Source organism: Mandrillus leucophaeus, unplaced genomic scaffold (genome assembly GCF_000951045.1).
Source record: "Mandrillus leucophaeus isolate KB7577 unplaced genomic scaffold, Mleu.le_1.0 Scaffold818, whole genome shotgun sequence".
Taxonomy (NCBI): Eukaryota; Metazoa; Chordata; class Mammalia; order Primates; family Cercopithecidae; genus Mandrillus; species Mandrillus leucophaeus.
Window position 1 is genome coordinate 866,282 of NW_012108897.1, and position 16,126 is coordinate 882,407.

Below are 16,126 nucleotides of genomic sequence, written 5' to 3' on the forward strand. Positions count from 1 at the left end.
TTGGAATTCCTATCTATGTGGAATATATTGACTCGGCATTAATCCTGAATAAATGTATCATAGTTACAAGTTATGCTATGAGCTGGAAATTGGCACACTTTATCTCATTTTTCAAAATATACCCAGTGAGTAAGTGTGTTTTAAAAGAAACAGATGTTGAAATGATAGGTCCCTTGCTCAAGGCCACACTTCTATTTAGGTTTCAATTCCAGGTCAGAGCCAGTATCCTCTTTTCTTGACACAAAGACACTTTTTAAAACAAGTGCCAGTAGTTAAAGGATTTGACATTTGAAATGGAGTTGATGTTTCAAATAGTATATTCTAAATTGGGATAAGACAAGTCAATACATACTGTTCTCTGTTATCACACAGAGCTAATTGCAGGCATTGATGTTTTGTAGATCTGCTCATCTACATCACACACTTCCTTTTTAGCCAAATGAATTTTGTCTTAAAGAGGTAACAGGAGGCAACTTGTTCTTTCTAAGAGAAATCCCATTTTATCTTCCAGATGAAAAATGAGAATGTGTGGTGGTAGATTTCTTTTTTCTATTGAAGGAATGACTGACTGACTGTCTTCTTCATGATTCATGGTTTTCTGTGAGGCAAAAGAGAGATGAAACTATGGGGATAGTTGTGCAGATTTGTTTGGCAGCAAAGGCTCAAGATGGATTAGTGACGTGGATGTTAGCATTGCAGATCTGTATCCAGTACTTAAAAGAATCTAGTTAAGTATTCTTAGAGGAAGATGAGATGTGTGGATTGAAGGAGTTGAGAAGATTTCTTTGAATGGGAAAGAGCAGAACATTATAGTCAGGAGAGTATTTTGAGAACTTTTGAAAAATTTAACACTATGTGCTCCCTTTTGTTCAGTTTTTCATCCATGATTTAATATATTATCTTCCAGTAGTTCAGGTACTGCTTGAGTGTCACATTCATTTCTTTTTTTCTTTTCTTTTCTTTTTTTTTTTTTTTTTTTTTTTTTTTGTTGAGGTGGAGTCTTGTTCTGTGGCCCCGGCTGGAGTGCCATGGCATGATCACGGCTCAGCGCAACCACCGCTTCCTGGGTTCAAGTGATTCTTCTGCCTCAGCATACTGAGTAGCTGGGATTACAGGTGTGCACTGCCACACCCGGCTAATTTTTATATTTTTAACAGAGACGGGGTTTCACCATGTTGGCCAGGCTGATCTCAAACTCCTGACCTCAAGTGACGCACCCACCTTGGCTTCCCCAAGTGCTGGGATTACAGGTGTGAACCACCGCGCCCAGCCCACAGTTTATTTCTAATAGGTATGCGTGCATTGTCTCCTCAGTTAGGGGTGTGAGCCTTTGAGGGCAGGATCACATTTTCTACTTTTTATGTTTTTTTGCCACAGAATTTCTTATGTGGAGTTAAGTAAGCTTCTTATTCTACACTTAAAGATCTATAAGTGAATACAAGATTATAGTGGTCTGTATTGTAAGTGGAACTTCTTATGGAAATATGTTTCAAACTTCTGCCACCTTATTTAAAACAGAATTTATGTCTTTTACCTTATCCAAGTATTATGGGTAAATATATACATAGAAGATAATTTTGAATAAGTCCTAAAATGATTACTTTATTGTCTATAAAGAGAACTATCTTAAGTTGTATCAACAAGATTTTAATGGTCAAAAGAATTTGAGTTGTATCGAGTGTTTAAAATTTTAGAGTATTTAGCTTTAGAATATAAAGTTCTGATAAAACATAACCATTCTATTTTATTTCTTTTTTGCACAGAGTTCCATTTTAATTGCTGTTAATCATTTTAGAGAAGAACACTGAACTTTGAAAAAAATGTTAGAAGCCATTGGTAAGACTTATTCTTTTCTGCCTACTTTTATAAGAATTGTAACTCCTCCCATTGGGATTTTTGACATATGGTGTGTTTAACATAGCAGGATTCTGTCTATAGTATCTAGATTTAAAAAGTGTTTACCTACTAACATTGTACTAAGGTAATATATTTCTGTATTTGGACAATTTCATCTGAAGTGTTATAAAAAACACATTACATATAAGCAAAAATTAAAAACATATGAGATATTCTTCCAGTTATGGATTTTAATAAAGCTTAATGTAAGCCCAATTCTGATTTATGAGCCCAATTCTGTTTAATATCTATTTCTGGAAAGCATTTGGAATTTTAACAGTATTTTTAATACGGAAAGAAGATATTACTTGTGGCAGGTGAAGCACTGCTGAGCTCTTGCTATTAATTGATAAAGAGAAAAATGTTACTTAGTCTTATGCTTTAAGGCAGTTTAATTTCTACATGAGATAATTTAGGTCGAAATATCTACATTTCCCAGACTCATGTGTTAATAATTTGTTTTTCCCACTGCTCTTTAGTTTTAAAGAAACTAGTTAGTAGAACCATTTATAGCTAGATATATCAGGTATGGCACAATACATGCAATTATCTGACACTCTAGTTCCTTACCCTATTCCAGGTAACTGTTTGGGTATGACTAAATGGAAAGTGTTTGGATTTCACTCTGGCACCTTAATCATTATGGCAGATACCTTGACGTCGGTGGGTTTTGAGGGATAGAGTGAGAGTCAGTGGCAGTAACGGGAGAAGGACCTGTTTTTGTGATCGTGGGGATCTCTATGATGGCTTTTGTTCCTGGTACTGTGCTGGTAATGAAAATGTATGTTTGTACATTTCCTTCACTTCCCATTTTATACTAAATGCACATGCTGTAAAGACTCCTAGTCCACATGGGAAAGTTCTTAATAGGAAAGTGGAAAGGAAAGGGCAAATACAGAATTATTTAAACCATTGTTTTCTAGTGTTTATTTTGTTTTGTGCTGAGTTGCACACTTTCCAAATAATTGATGTGGAAATTAATATTAGATTTGTATTCTGAGATACCATGGGACATATAACCCAGAATAAGATGCTCATGTGTATCTTTATCATTATTTGTTTTTAAAATTCTACATATGAGTAAATATTGTTTGTTTACTCATATTGTGTGTGTGTGTGAACTCATGATCAACATCAATTCATGTTTTAATCACCCTATTTCTTTGCAATTTCAGATTTGGTGCTGTAGAAAGTGTCTGTGGTGATGATTCCTTTTTTTTTTTTTTTTTTTTGAGATGGAGTCTCCCTCACTCTATCGCCCAGGCTGGAGTGTAGTGGTATGATCTTGGCTCACTGCAACTTCCACCTCCCGGGTTCAAGGGATTTTCTTGCCTCAGCCTCCTGAGTAGCTGGGATTACAGGCATATGCCACCATGCCCATCTAATTTTTGTATTTTTAGTAGAGACGAGGTTTTACCATGTTGAACAGGCTGGTCTCAAACTCCTGAGCTCAAGTAATCCACCTGCCTCAGCCTCCCAAACTGCTGAGATTACAGGCATGAGCCACCGTGCCCTGCCGATCCACCCTTTTTATCATTACTGGGATATGGGAAATATGTTTAAATAGATATACTTGTTACCATGATGAATCTAAGTAATACATCTGAACAATCTCCATTAAAAAAAAGATTTGGCTTCACTTACAAGAGTGTGTAAGTGTATGTGTTTGTGTTTCAGGGAAAGGTTTTTAACTATTATTTGTGGTAGAAACTCTGGCGTAAGTATGATTATAAGACGCTAGGACTAGTAGGACATAATTACTGAATATATTTACTTTTTGCAACTCTGTGCCTGATTTGTACGGTGTTCAGTAATTATTTGAATTGATTAGCTTCGAAGCGAATATAATATGCTATTTTATTTGCTATTTAATTTTGGAGAAAGATATTTAAAGTATTAAAAAGTACTCAGGGCCGGGCGCGGTGGCTCAAGCCTGTAATCCCAGCACTTTGGGAGGCCGAGACGGGCGGATCATGAGGTCAGGAGATCAAGACCATCCTGGCTAACACGGTGAAACCCCGTCTCTACTAAAAAATATAAAAATCTAGCCGGGTGAGGTGGCGGGTGCCTGTAGTCCCAGCTACTTGGGAGGCTGAGGCAGGAGAATGGCGTAAACCCAGGAGGCGGAGCTTGCAGTGAGCTGAAGCCTGGGCAACAGAGCGAGACTCTGTCTCAAAAAAAAAAAAAAAAGTACTCAGTTTTGTATTTTTTGTGTTTTTGTACTCCATTAAAAAATGTCTACTTTCTCTACAGTTTTTTTTGTTGTTGTTGTTTTGAGATGGAGTCTCGCTCTGTATCCCTGGCTGGAGTGCAGTGGCCTGATCTCGGCCCACTGCAACCTCTACCTCCCAGATTCAAGTGATTCTCCTGCCTCAGCCCCCTGAGTAGCTGGGATTATAGGAATGCACCACCACGCCTGGCTAATTTCTTGTATTTTTAGTAGAGACAGGGTTTCATCATGTTGGCCAGGCTGGTCTCGAACTCTTGAGCTCAAGTGATCCGCCCGCCTCAGCCTCCCAAAGTGCTGGGATTACAGGGGTTAGCCACCGTGTCCGGCCTGCAGTTTTTTATTCAATTTAAAAGGGACAATTTTATGCACTCAATAGAAGTAGTTTTAGAATTTCTACTAGATGGAGTCCTCATAGGCTGGACATGTGTCCTTTGAATCCTATTATTGACAAATGCTGCTCTTTGGTATAGACAAAAATCGGGCCCTGCAGGCAGCAGAGCGCTTGCAAACCAAGCTGCGAGAACGTGGGGATGTAGCAAATGAAGACAAACTGAGCCTTCTGAAGTCAGTCCTGCAGAGCCCTCTCTTCAGTCAGATTCTGAGCCTTCAGACTTCTGTACAGCAGCTGAAAGACCAGGTAGGACATCATCCACCCAAGCAGGCGTTCACGACAGCCTTGTGAAAGGCTGGTGTTTTTCTGAAAGGCTGATTTTTCTATGTGTTAATGAATAGTTAATGAAGTCATTTAAACCTCCAAATGAGACATTCAAATTCAATGTGGCTTTTTTCCTCCTAGTTATTTTTGTAATGGTTGTTGCTGTATATTGTAGATGATATGACATTGTGTTGAAAGCTGTGTGGATGCTGAAGAATGAGTTTCTACAGGAAAAACGGATGATAAAAATATGTTTAGGATGGTTGGCTGTAGACTTGGTTTCCATCATCACTCAGTCTCATTGTTCATGTGATCGTTCATTCAGATTCGGACATTCAGTATACTTACAAGATTTCAGATAAGCCTGGATTTGCATGTGTAATCATGTGTATGAGGAAGGGAAATCACCTCTATTTTGACAGTAAAAGGAATAATTACATTGTCATCAGTTAGAGGAATTGCAATTCTCACTTCTTTAAAGAGTGTAAGTAGCAATTGCTTCCATGACAGCTCAGATGGTGATAAACATTAGAACTTCTAAATGTAACACAGTGCTTTTTTGTTCTGTAAAAAGTATGAGCATTAAAAAGTCCTAGCATTTATATTAAAATTGAAACATTTCACAATGACAGAATGAAAACTGAAGTCAGATGTTCTTTGAACTTACTTAATTTAATCACCATTTCTATGCTTTAAAAAATATTTTAAAAATGTTTGTTATCTTCAAGGTTTGAAATCAATCTAATTATGCCTTCAATCCAAGTTGGTTTTCATTCTGATGTCTTTAGCATTAATTTAACGGTTATAGATGACTTGCTAGCAAATATTCTGCCTTTTAAGATTAAAAATGAAACTTGAAGATTAGTTTCATAATTGAGTGAAACAGCTTCAGTTAAAAAAAAAAAACCAAAATGTGGCTAATGCGAAAGAACAAAAAGTAATAAGAGAGAATGAATTTGTTTAATGTCATATAACTTCTTAATCTAGATATTTTGTAGCAAAAAAAGTAAATCAAGAAGAATCTTCACAAATACTTTTCTATGGTAAATTTCTATCTAATGGTTTTAAGTCGTGATCATGAATTCAAGGTGTTTTTGTTATATGTAGTTGTGTTTGTCTCCTTTACAAGTTATTGAAAAGATTAATTTTGTTTTATTTTTTTTTTTTTGAGACGGAGTCTCATTCTGTTACCATGGCTGGAGTGCAGTGGCACCATCTTGGATCACTGCAGCCTCTATCTCCCTGGTTCAAGAGATTCTCCTGCCTCAGCCTCCTGACTAGCTGGGATTATAGGTGCCCACCACCACATCCAGCTAATTTTTGTATTTTTAGTAGAGATGGGGGTTTCACCATGTTGGCCAGGCCGGTCTCGAACTCCTGACCTCAAATGATCTACCTGCCTCAGCCTCCCAAGGTGCTGGGATTACAGGAGTGAGCCACCATACCTGGCAAGATTGATTTTCAGTACTGGTTTTCAGAATGGATTGGCAAGCTTTTGGAGAAACCAATATCCTGAATAAAAGCATAATTATGTTGTGGAAAATTATCTGCTTTTTCAGAGAGTGTAAAGAAGTTGAACAGATATCTTCTATTCTTATTATGTTATGTGAAAACATGATGAGAATGAGAAGAAAAGTTGAAACAAAAAGAGTGCTAGCAAGTGTGTTGGGACATACCACTGGCCCAGTGAGATAACTTGAAATTTCCCTTGCAGACAGTTTTATATAAAAGGTATAGTATTTGTGCACACAGTGTCCCATGAAAGGAGGGGACAAATAGGCCTGCCTATTAAGCTTGTTTTACCATTTCCATATGGAGGTAGGATATGGGCTCTAACACTATTTGGGTCCCACGTGATACAGATGAAACCTACTTGGAAATTTGTTGAGACTGAGACTAACTACAGCATGATCTTATTATTTTGTTAATGATAGACACTGGTATATTTTAAGACTACAAAAGTTGTGAGGTCTGAGAATTCTATGGGGCATGTCTTACATGTTTTTGGACTTTGGGCTTCTTAGCCACATGTTCATGTACGGTGAAAAACTAATACTGAAAGGGACCAAGAAAAACACCTAGTTTATACCCTGTAGATTACAGTGGCTTAGAGAGGTTAAGTGACTTGATTATAAGAGTAGAGTAGAACTAGAAGTCAGTTTTCTTTGGAGCCTGTCTTACATCTTCTTCTTCCTTTTTTTTTTTTGGTAGAAAGTTGGTGCCTAGATGCCAAGAATTTTCTTTTGTTTAAAATCATTAATAACTTTTTACAGTGTCTGTGACTTTTTTTTAATCTCCATTCTTTACTAATTCAATTCCATTTGTTTACCAGATTCTTTCTTATATGACTAGAGTAACAATTTAAAAACTTATTTTCTATTCTAAAATTTAAATATAAGTACTCTAGACTTTTGTCATGTCAGATTTACATTTTCTATGTAGTTTACCAACTGCTGATTTATTAGTATTTATAATTTAATAATTAATGAATTTGAAGAATGAAATTTATTCTTTTAAACCAGTGGCTACACAAATCTGACCAATGGCTAGCTTATATTTATTACTTCATACCTTCCCTATTTTCAAATGTATAATTTTATATGCATGACAGGTACAATTTACTATCTCCATCTTTTTTACTATTACTAGAAAATACGACCCTCTGATTCTCCCTCTCCATCAGCCTCCTGTTTTTTTAGAAGTAAAGTAACTGAATAATTGAAAAGCTTGAGGTATATGCAGCATATTGGAGAACATGATCATATTGTTGCATTAATGACAGATGCTGACTTGCCATGTTGAATTAAGCCTACAATTTTTTTCCCTCAGATCCTTCTCATTACTTCTATTCAATAATGTTTAATTTTTTCAATTTGCTTCTTCAGTATTAAGACTGCCCTTAGAAATCAAACTGTTTCCCTTTGGCAAATTAAACACTTGACAGGTGTGTAACTAAGAGGGCAAAAAAGCCATGCCCTGAAGGGATGTGCTATTTAAATATTGTCAAAAATATTAGCAGGTCTGAGAATATAATTGATGTCTCTGTTTAACTCTGCCACATTGTGTATTGTTCTAATGCCAGCTAAAAGGATGCATGCTATTAAACCTGAATAATCTTTAATAGCTCTGGTTCATTTCCTATTGCATGATTCCTGTTTAAGTGAAGAGAAAAAACAAAAAAAAAGAACTGTGACTGTATGTCAATGATCTGTCAAATGCAAATTCTCAAGTAGTGTCCTCACTGTCACCTAGTCATCACTGCTAATCACTACAGGGCTTAATGCGTATTCATGACAAAAATCCAGCTATTGTGGGGGAAATAAACACGTTAGCAGTTTAATAATAGAAACTTGTCAGCCTTGAGGATATTGGATTTGCATATTTATTCTATGAAGTTTCTCCAGTCCAGTATAGGTGGATGCTACTTTCTTGATTAATTAATTGCTTTGCCTTAAGAATTGACCAGTGGCACTAAATTAATCTTTTTACCCTGAATTATCTGTAGGAAAACTGAGAATTAAAATGATTAATTTCAATAGAAATTTAGGACCAATACTTAAAAATCGACATTGCTAAGATTATTTTTAAAGCTACGGCAACAGAGAACAATTCCAAGATTGGAGAAATAATGTGGATAACTCAGGCTGCAAAAGCTGCTTAGACAGCAAATAAGCCTCAGCACAGAATATTCAGGAGGTCTCTCCTTGTCAATGACCTTCAGACTTTTTGGAGTGTGGCATTCTATTGTTTTGTTGTTGGTGTTTGTTTAATATTTCCAGGGTTCTAGTTCATTTATTTTCCTTCCCAAAAGTGTAGGCTTACACACATATCATCTAGATGCATAATGTATATGCACACAAAATTAAGGCAGATTTTTCTTTGGAAATTTTATGACAACTCTTGAAATAACTACAGAGATGCTGTGTTAACATAGGATCAGGATTGAAAATTACTCTTAAATGTTGATTAGAGTAAACTGGTTCACTGAATCCTACAGTGAACAATCTTTTTTTGAAATTTTTTCATGAAATGAGATCTTCATGATATAAAATTTTGGTTTTATATTTCTATGTTTGTAAGTTTTCACTAATTACATTTCAAAAAGAATTTGAAGCAACTTCTGATGGCAAAACTTGTTAAATAATGAATGATTAAAATGTAAACCTAAACAAAGACCAAATAAAAATATCACAGAACTAGATATACCAAGGACCTTGGGTTACTAAAATTGAGTATGTCATTTAATTTGTTTCCCAGAAGCAAAGCAAAACAGAAAAAAAGAAAAAAAAAATGAGAGAGACAGACAGAACTGAAGGACAATGTGGGATTCAGTGAACCAGTTTTCCCTTGGCAATGGGCGGGTTATCTCATGGAGGCTCATATTCTCATATTCATTTAATAATCAACCTCTGTTGAACATCTAAATTAATAAAAATACAAAGAATAATCAGATGGAGGTTCTCACTATCTAGAGGGGAAAATAGAACATAGAAAAGAAAACGAAGAAGGTGAATAGTAAAGAAGGAATGAGTAACTTTGACTAGAAGAAAACCTCACAGTGGAGGCAATAGCATGGATAATGGGCTTGAAAAATGAGTTCTGCAGAGGTGGGGGAAATGATTTCAGGTAGAGAGAGCAGTGTTTACAGGGATACAGAGCAGTTCACAACTGAGGATTCTTTTATGCTCTCCCTTCCCAAGGGAAACTTGGCAGTGTCTGGAGTCAGTTCTTACTGCCATGACTGGAAGATGCTGCTGACAGGTAATGGGTAGAGTTCAGGGATGCTGTTAAACATCCTTCAGTGTACAGCATAGCCTCCTACAGCAAAAAAACGATTGGGTTTATAATGTCTGCATTGCTGAGGTTCAGAAACCCTGGTGTGGAGCCCCATGCAGACCTATATTATCAGAGCAGTAGATTATATGAGGGGTATTGGCAGGAGAGGAAACTATGGAGCCAGACTGTGAAGAACCTTTTCAAGTAAGGTGTTTTGTTTGTTGGTTGATTAATCACCTTTGTTCTTTTGCATTTTTTTTTTGGATATTGTATTAACTTTGTCTTCTAACCCTTCTATTATATACATTATTTTAGCAATCATTTTGTTTTTTATTTCTTCACATTTTTTAACATGATAAAATCATTCTAACAGGCTGGATGCAGTGGCCGAGGCGGGCGGATCACTTGAGGCCAGGAGGTCAAGACCACATGGTCAACATGGTGAAACCCCATTGTCTCTACTAAAAATACAAAAATTAGCCAAGCGTGCTTGTGCACACCTGTAATCCCAGCTATTCGGGAGGCTGAAGGTGGAGTTTGTGGCGAGCCCAGATTGCACCACTGCACTCTAGCCTGGGCGACAGAGCCAGACTCTGTCTCAAAAAAAAAAGCATCCTAACATAAAATTAAGGTAGCGATTTTAATGACATTTTGATAAATAAGATCTTCAGTTATAATACTTCTTTTGTCTTACTAATTCTAAGAATACAGCATCACATCCTAATGTACTAATGGTTTTTCTGCCCAAGGCCACACAAGTAATGTACACTCTGTGTAAATTTTTTTTCTTCTGATGCTCAAAACAGGAGCAAATTCTAGGAAACCTAGAGATGTAGGTAGTCTGGTAGTCAATGTGTACTTCAGAGGTTCAGCTTCAAATATCTGAGGTAAGCAGAGGTTGTTAGGTGGAACACACACTGTACCAGGACATGTCTGAGGAGTCTTTATTCTGTAGATACAGATTTGTAAGACTGCGAAGAGTTCATGGCCAAAGTGTTGAGGTATGTTGCTACTTAAAGTAGCAACAGCAGCAGCTCAAATAATTTCTTACATTTATTATTTTAGATTGACGGAAAATGAGAAATTTTGTGAACTGAGGATTTTCTTACTCTATTTTGACTTTGACAGTCAGAAAGATACTGTTTTGTTTGATTCATATCTTAAAGGACAAAAGTGCTTGTGTTTCCCTCTCTTTATTACTTATATAAATGACGAAAAAAAAAATGATCCTTTCCCTATAGTTTCTAATTTGAGACCAAAAGGAGGATGATTCACCTGTAGGCTTGCTATCAGTAAAGGGGAGACGACTACTGTCTTTCCAAGAATGTCTAGGTTAAGTTATGACTTGGTGTTGGTAGGGGAAGGAGGACAGAAAGGAAGAAATATGCTTTGATTTCATTAACAAGAATTATCTAAAAATGGAGTGGAACTCTTCCCAGCTGTTGTTGCTTGTGAAAATGAAAATGATCTTTCTTACACCTGAAATAGTTTTACTTTTATGATAGAGCTTTGTAGCCACCTGACAGCGAAGTGTCTATTTCTTGAGACTCTAGTGTGCATTATCTAGGAGAAGTTAAAAGAGAATGAGTGGTTCTTATGTTTTTACATTTACCGTAAAGTTTATTTACTGTAGGAATTTCAAATACTTTATTTTTGGTACAATAACAGCTTTTAAATGTTTGTTCCTTTAGCTAAAAGTTTGTAAATATAGAGCCATTGAAGGGACTAAAATTTTTGTTTTACCGTGGGCAAGAAGGCACTGTTCAAGCTTTTTATACAGTGCTGGATTAAAATGCAACACCATCTTGCTATTGGCTATGCATGTGTGTCTAAAACAGCAAATGGTGATAATTGTATGGTATTTTTGTGACAATGTTAAATGGTCTTTGGAGAAGAAGGAAAAAAATGTGAAATTTACTGGTTATAACCTAAGTGAGTTTTTTTAAACCTCCAAATTTAAGAATAATAGGCCTCATTTTACATTTAAAGCTACAACAATTACCTTTCAAGAAGCCCTTGTGTACTATAGACTGCCTCATTTAACTAGTCCATCAGTTCCATAAGGTAGGTTTTGTCTTCATTTTATCCAGTGAGGAAATTGGGGGTTAGCTTATATAACATAATCTGACCCACAAAATTATTCATTGATAGACTTAGGAGAATTTGAGGTCTGTCTAACCCTGAAGCCAGTCTTTTTTTTTTTTTTTTTTTACTTTTATTATAAGTTACACTGTTTCTGAACCCTTAGTTCTCTGTATTAATGAGCAAATAAGATGGAAAAACAGTTAATAGCATCCCTAAAGAGAAATGCACTTGAGCTAAACATCATCTAAACTCAAATTCATTAAGTTAAAATATGCCATGTCCTGTAAATACTTCTCCCAAATTTTAATCATAGAGTCTTTTTGACATAAACCAGTACTTTCAGTCTGGTTATATTAATAATTTTGCTAGATTTTAAAGGTAAAGTGAATGATCTGGTTAAAGATACTAGTGGAATGGAGAGAGAATGTGGCAAAATATAATCAATCTTCGTGTGTCCATTCCTATATAATTATACTTCTCTGTAAAGCTTTATTTTATTTTTATTTTCCTCTAAGCAGATTGTGAACACTGAGTCAGTTTTGTCTCCTAGAAATGCGGGACTGATAGGAAAAACACTGCAAGAATTCTAACATGTTGTTTGTTTAAATTTTCAGTTTCTAAATTACTTATTTGCCATGGCATTTCAAATAGATTAATTTACTTAATTTTGATACCTTCCCCACTTTGACGTAGAAAATTTCAGCATACCTTGGTAAGAATATAATTTTAGGTCAAGCTACACTTTTTAAATTTTTTTCTCTTGGAAATTTAGCTAAGAAAACACAGAATTGTTGAGATTTAAATAAAGAAAAGACATTCTGTAAATATGCATAAACACACATGCCTAGACTGTGGTATATGCTGCATTCCACTTGCCATTTGTTCTTAACAAGCGTAAAAAGGAGCTTTAGAATTAATTGTATTTCAGGTTTGCTTGACATCCATTTGCTACTTTTGGCACAAAATCCATGCCATATTCATCTTTAAATATTTGTACCTTATATGATACTTAAGCTCAAAAACTGATTGCTTAATAAATGAATGCATGAGTATTCTTAAATATTCAAAACTGTCGTTCATTATTTATCTTTCCTTGACAGACAACTAATTTTTAACATAAGTAAATTAACCAAATAACTGAAGTTATTTTGGAGACGCCACCTTTTCTCTTAGTGATGACATTGAAAAAGTACATCACTTATCATTATCATAGCAATTATCATAGCATCAAGTCTTACTATGTGCCCAGAACTGTTCTAGTTCTATTGTAGTTAATGGTTTCATCATTACAACAATACTATAAAGTAGGTAATATGATTTTCCTCATTTTGTAGATAGGGAAATAGAGTTACAGAGAGGTTAAGCGATAGAGCCAGGCAGGCTGGACTCCAGACCCTAGGTCTTAATCATAGAACTCCATATATTTTATTTTATTTTCTTCTTAAACAGCATAGTGAATATAGTTTAAGGATTTGTGGGTGATTTGAGTACTTCTTATGATTATCTCATCTCAGATTGTGGCAGAGTGGTCTAGTAGTAGTTGGAGACAAACCTGATCCAGATTTGTATTCTGGTACTGATATTTATTAGTAGGTGATATTAAGTAAGAGTTTATTCTCAGTACATATATCCTGTGAAACATTTTGGTCTCCTGATCAGTTTACAGTCATAAATTATTATTAAGGTCTGCAAAAATCTTTTGTTCATATGGTTTTATCTATCAATATACGCCATGTTAGAAATCAGAATTCAGAAATGTTTTAAATATTTATTTATTTAAAAATCCCCCATTGCATGTTTAAAAATCGAGGAGAGTGGCATTATTTTATATTTTTGCACATATATTTAATGTGCAGCTTAATAGCAGAATACTAGATTTTCATCGGCTTCTGCATTCAGTCTGTTTGGATTTGCTGTTTTAGTTGATGTTTTTGAAGAAAATCTGGCCTCACACAGATATGTAAGCTGGGAAAGGGAGGGGTATAGCTTTTTCAGATAATTGTGGTATCCTTCTTTGGTAGTCCATCAAAATTTGTGGTGGTTTCTTAAAGTTTAGTTGCACTGTTGAAGCAGCATCGTTGTCTGGGGTAAATACACGGGGTTTGTCGTCTTGCACCAAGAAAATTAAGGACACGGACACATGTGGGTGGGTTAAGGAATGAGAAGTTTAATAGGCAGAAGAAAGGAGAGAGGAGAACAGCTCCTTGCCAGAAAGAGGCATCCGAAAGAAGGGGCAAGGCAGCAGACCACAGCAGATTTTATAGGCAGGCTTGAGGAGGGGGTGTCTGATTTACGTAGGGCACACAGATTGGTTTGACCAGTTCGAAGGGAAGGCTGGTCGCCCCGCTCTAATCTTACTATGCAAGTGGACTTTCCACTTGGCTGTTGCCATCTTGTCTGCTCCTTACTGTACCTGTGGCTGGCAAAAAGAGAAGATGGAGCCACCATTTTGAACATGCCTAGTCCCAGGTAGTATATTCCAGTGGGCACAGCTGCTGGCATTCACCTGTGCAAGCTTACAGCTTGTTTATGTCTGCAGCTCAATTTCACAGGCTGCTCTTTGTTAGAGAAGAAAATGATTTGGGGGCTGCTTTTCTGGAAAACCTTACCAAGGACTATACCCTCACTATCAGCCTAAGTAATTTCTTCTTAACTCCTATATCACTGTGAAATCTGAAACCAAATCACTAAGTATTTCACTCTCTATTACAGGAAACTGTATTTGTCTGTCTTGGTCTTTGAATTTTTTTTTAAACTAAAGCTTCGTTTATATTACAATGGTCATTTGGAAAATTTGAAAAATGGAAAAATCACATTTCCCGTTTCATTATATAATATAAAAAAGTTATACTTGCTGGTATCAGTTGCAGTTTTATCAACAAATTCCAGTTATGGAAAGGTGTCAAGATCAAGGTGGCAGATACAGATGTTCTAAAATTCTAATTTTCACTTGAAAGCTCAAATTTTATTATGGGCAGTAAGTCCTGTTTGTTGTTTTCCTTGCAGTCACGGGCTTACTTTGTTTATTTTTGAGAAAATGTCTTTTCTATACCCAAGTCTATATAATCACAGTTTGATTTTTTTTTTTTTCAAATATGATACTTACGAAAAAAGCAGCTAGGCTAGTTCAGCTTGCAACTCAAATTAGTGCTTTTCTGTGAGACAACCATTGAATTTATTGTGCAGCATAAACACTTTATATTTACCATTTTGCCATTTTGGTTTTTTTTTTTGAGACGGTGTCTTGCTCTGTCACGTAGACTGGGCTGGAGTGCAGTGGCATGTTCATGGCTTACTGCAGCCTCGACCTGTTGGGCTCCGGTGACCCTCTAATCTCAGCCTTCTGTGGAGCTGGGACCCCAGGTGTGTGCCATTAGCCAGGCTATTTATTTATTTATTTATTTATTTATTTATTTATTTATCTGTAGAGACGAGCTTTTGCCATGCTGCTCAGGCTGGTCTCAAACTCCTGGACTCAAGCGATCTGCCCACCTCAGCCTCCCAGAGTGCTGGGATACAGGCATGAACCACCTGTAATTTTCCCCCGAAGAATAAAAAGTAACCTTAGCTGGTATCTTTGGCCTTGAAACACTCAGAAACCTGGGCTGCTTACCATTTTGAAACATGGAACATAAAAAAGACATGTTCTTGAGGGTCAAGATTTAATAAAATCAACAAGTTTTACTGTATCAAGAATTTGTAACTTAAAGGATGGGGAAATAGAATAATTGCTCTTTATGAGAGGCGCTGAAAGGAATTTGTAGTCTTTTTTTCAGCGTACCTCGGACACCTCTACCCACCCAATGACAATAATAAGAAATAAAGATACTATCAAAAAAGAGCAAACGAATTTGAAAAAATAACCCATTATTTTTGAAATTAGGATCTCAGTGGGAACTCAGGGGAGAGGTAAAACATCCTGGTATGTTTTACTTCATTGTAGGAGCCAACTTTTTAGAAAAGAAGTTAAACACTTTTTTGATAACAATAACGAAAAGAGTTTAAAACAAAACTATGTTTTAACTTCAAGTTATTTTCCAATCTTTATTCAAGTGTTCATAAATATTTTATGAAATTTGGGGAAGTGGGAGTCTTAATTTTTTTACCTAAGTGTATTCCCAAAGGTTTTAGTGTCATTTAGGCCTTCTTAAAGAAGAAAATGAGTTTATAAAATACACATGGAGGGCTGGGCACGGTGGCTCACGCCTGTAATCCCAGCACTTTGGGAAGCTGAGGTGGGTGGGTCACCTGAGGTCAGGAGTTCAGGACCAGCCTGACCAACATGGAGAAACCCCATCTCTACTAAAACTACAAAATTAGCTGCGTGTGGTGGCGCATGCCTGTAATCCCAGCTCAGCTACTTGGGAGGCTGAGGCAGGAGAATCCTTTGAACCTGGGAGGAAGAGGTTGCGGTGAGCCGAGATTGCGCCATTGCACTCCAGCCTGGGCAACAAGAGCAAAACTCTGTCTTAAAAAAAAAAAAA

At 36.2% G+C, this 16,126-nt stretch overlaps 1 protein-coding gene across 4 annotated transcripts in view; it reads left to right on the forward strand.

Moving 5' to 3' along the window:
- The first annotated feature begins 1,763 nt into the window (after positions 1-1,763).
- The window catches only part of MPDZ (multiple PDZ domain protein), a 145,546-nt gene continuing 131,183 nt past the window's right edge, over positions 1,764-16,126 (forward strand). For 3 of the 4 annotated variants that reach the window (XM_011967898.1, XM_011967899.1, XM_011967900.1), the window contains exons 1-2: positions 1,764-1,836; positions 4,597-4,763. In XM_011967898.1, the coding sequence (XP_011823288.1) occupies positions 1,821-1,836; positions 4,597-4,763 (183 nt within the window). In that variant the 5' untranslated portion in view covers positions 1,764-1,820. The remainder of the gene's footprint in view (positions 1,837-4,596; positions 4,764-16,126) is intronic. The other variant, XM_011967897.1, reaches the window with a different exon arrangement.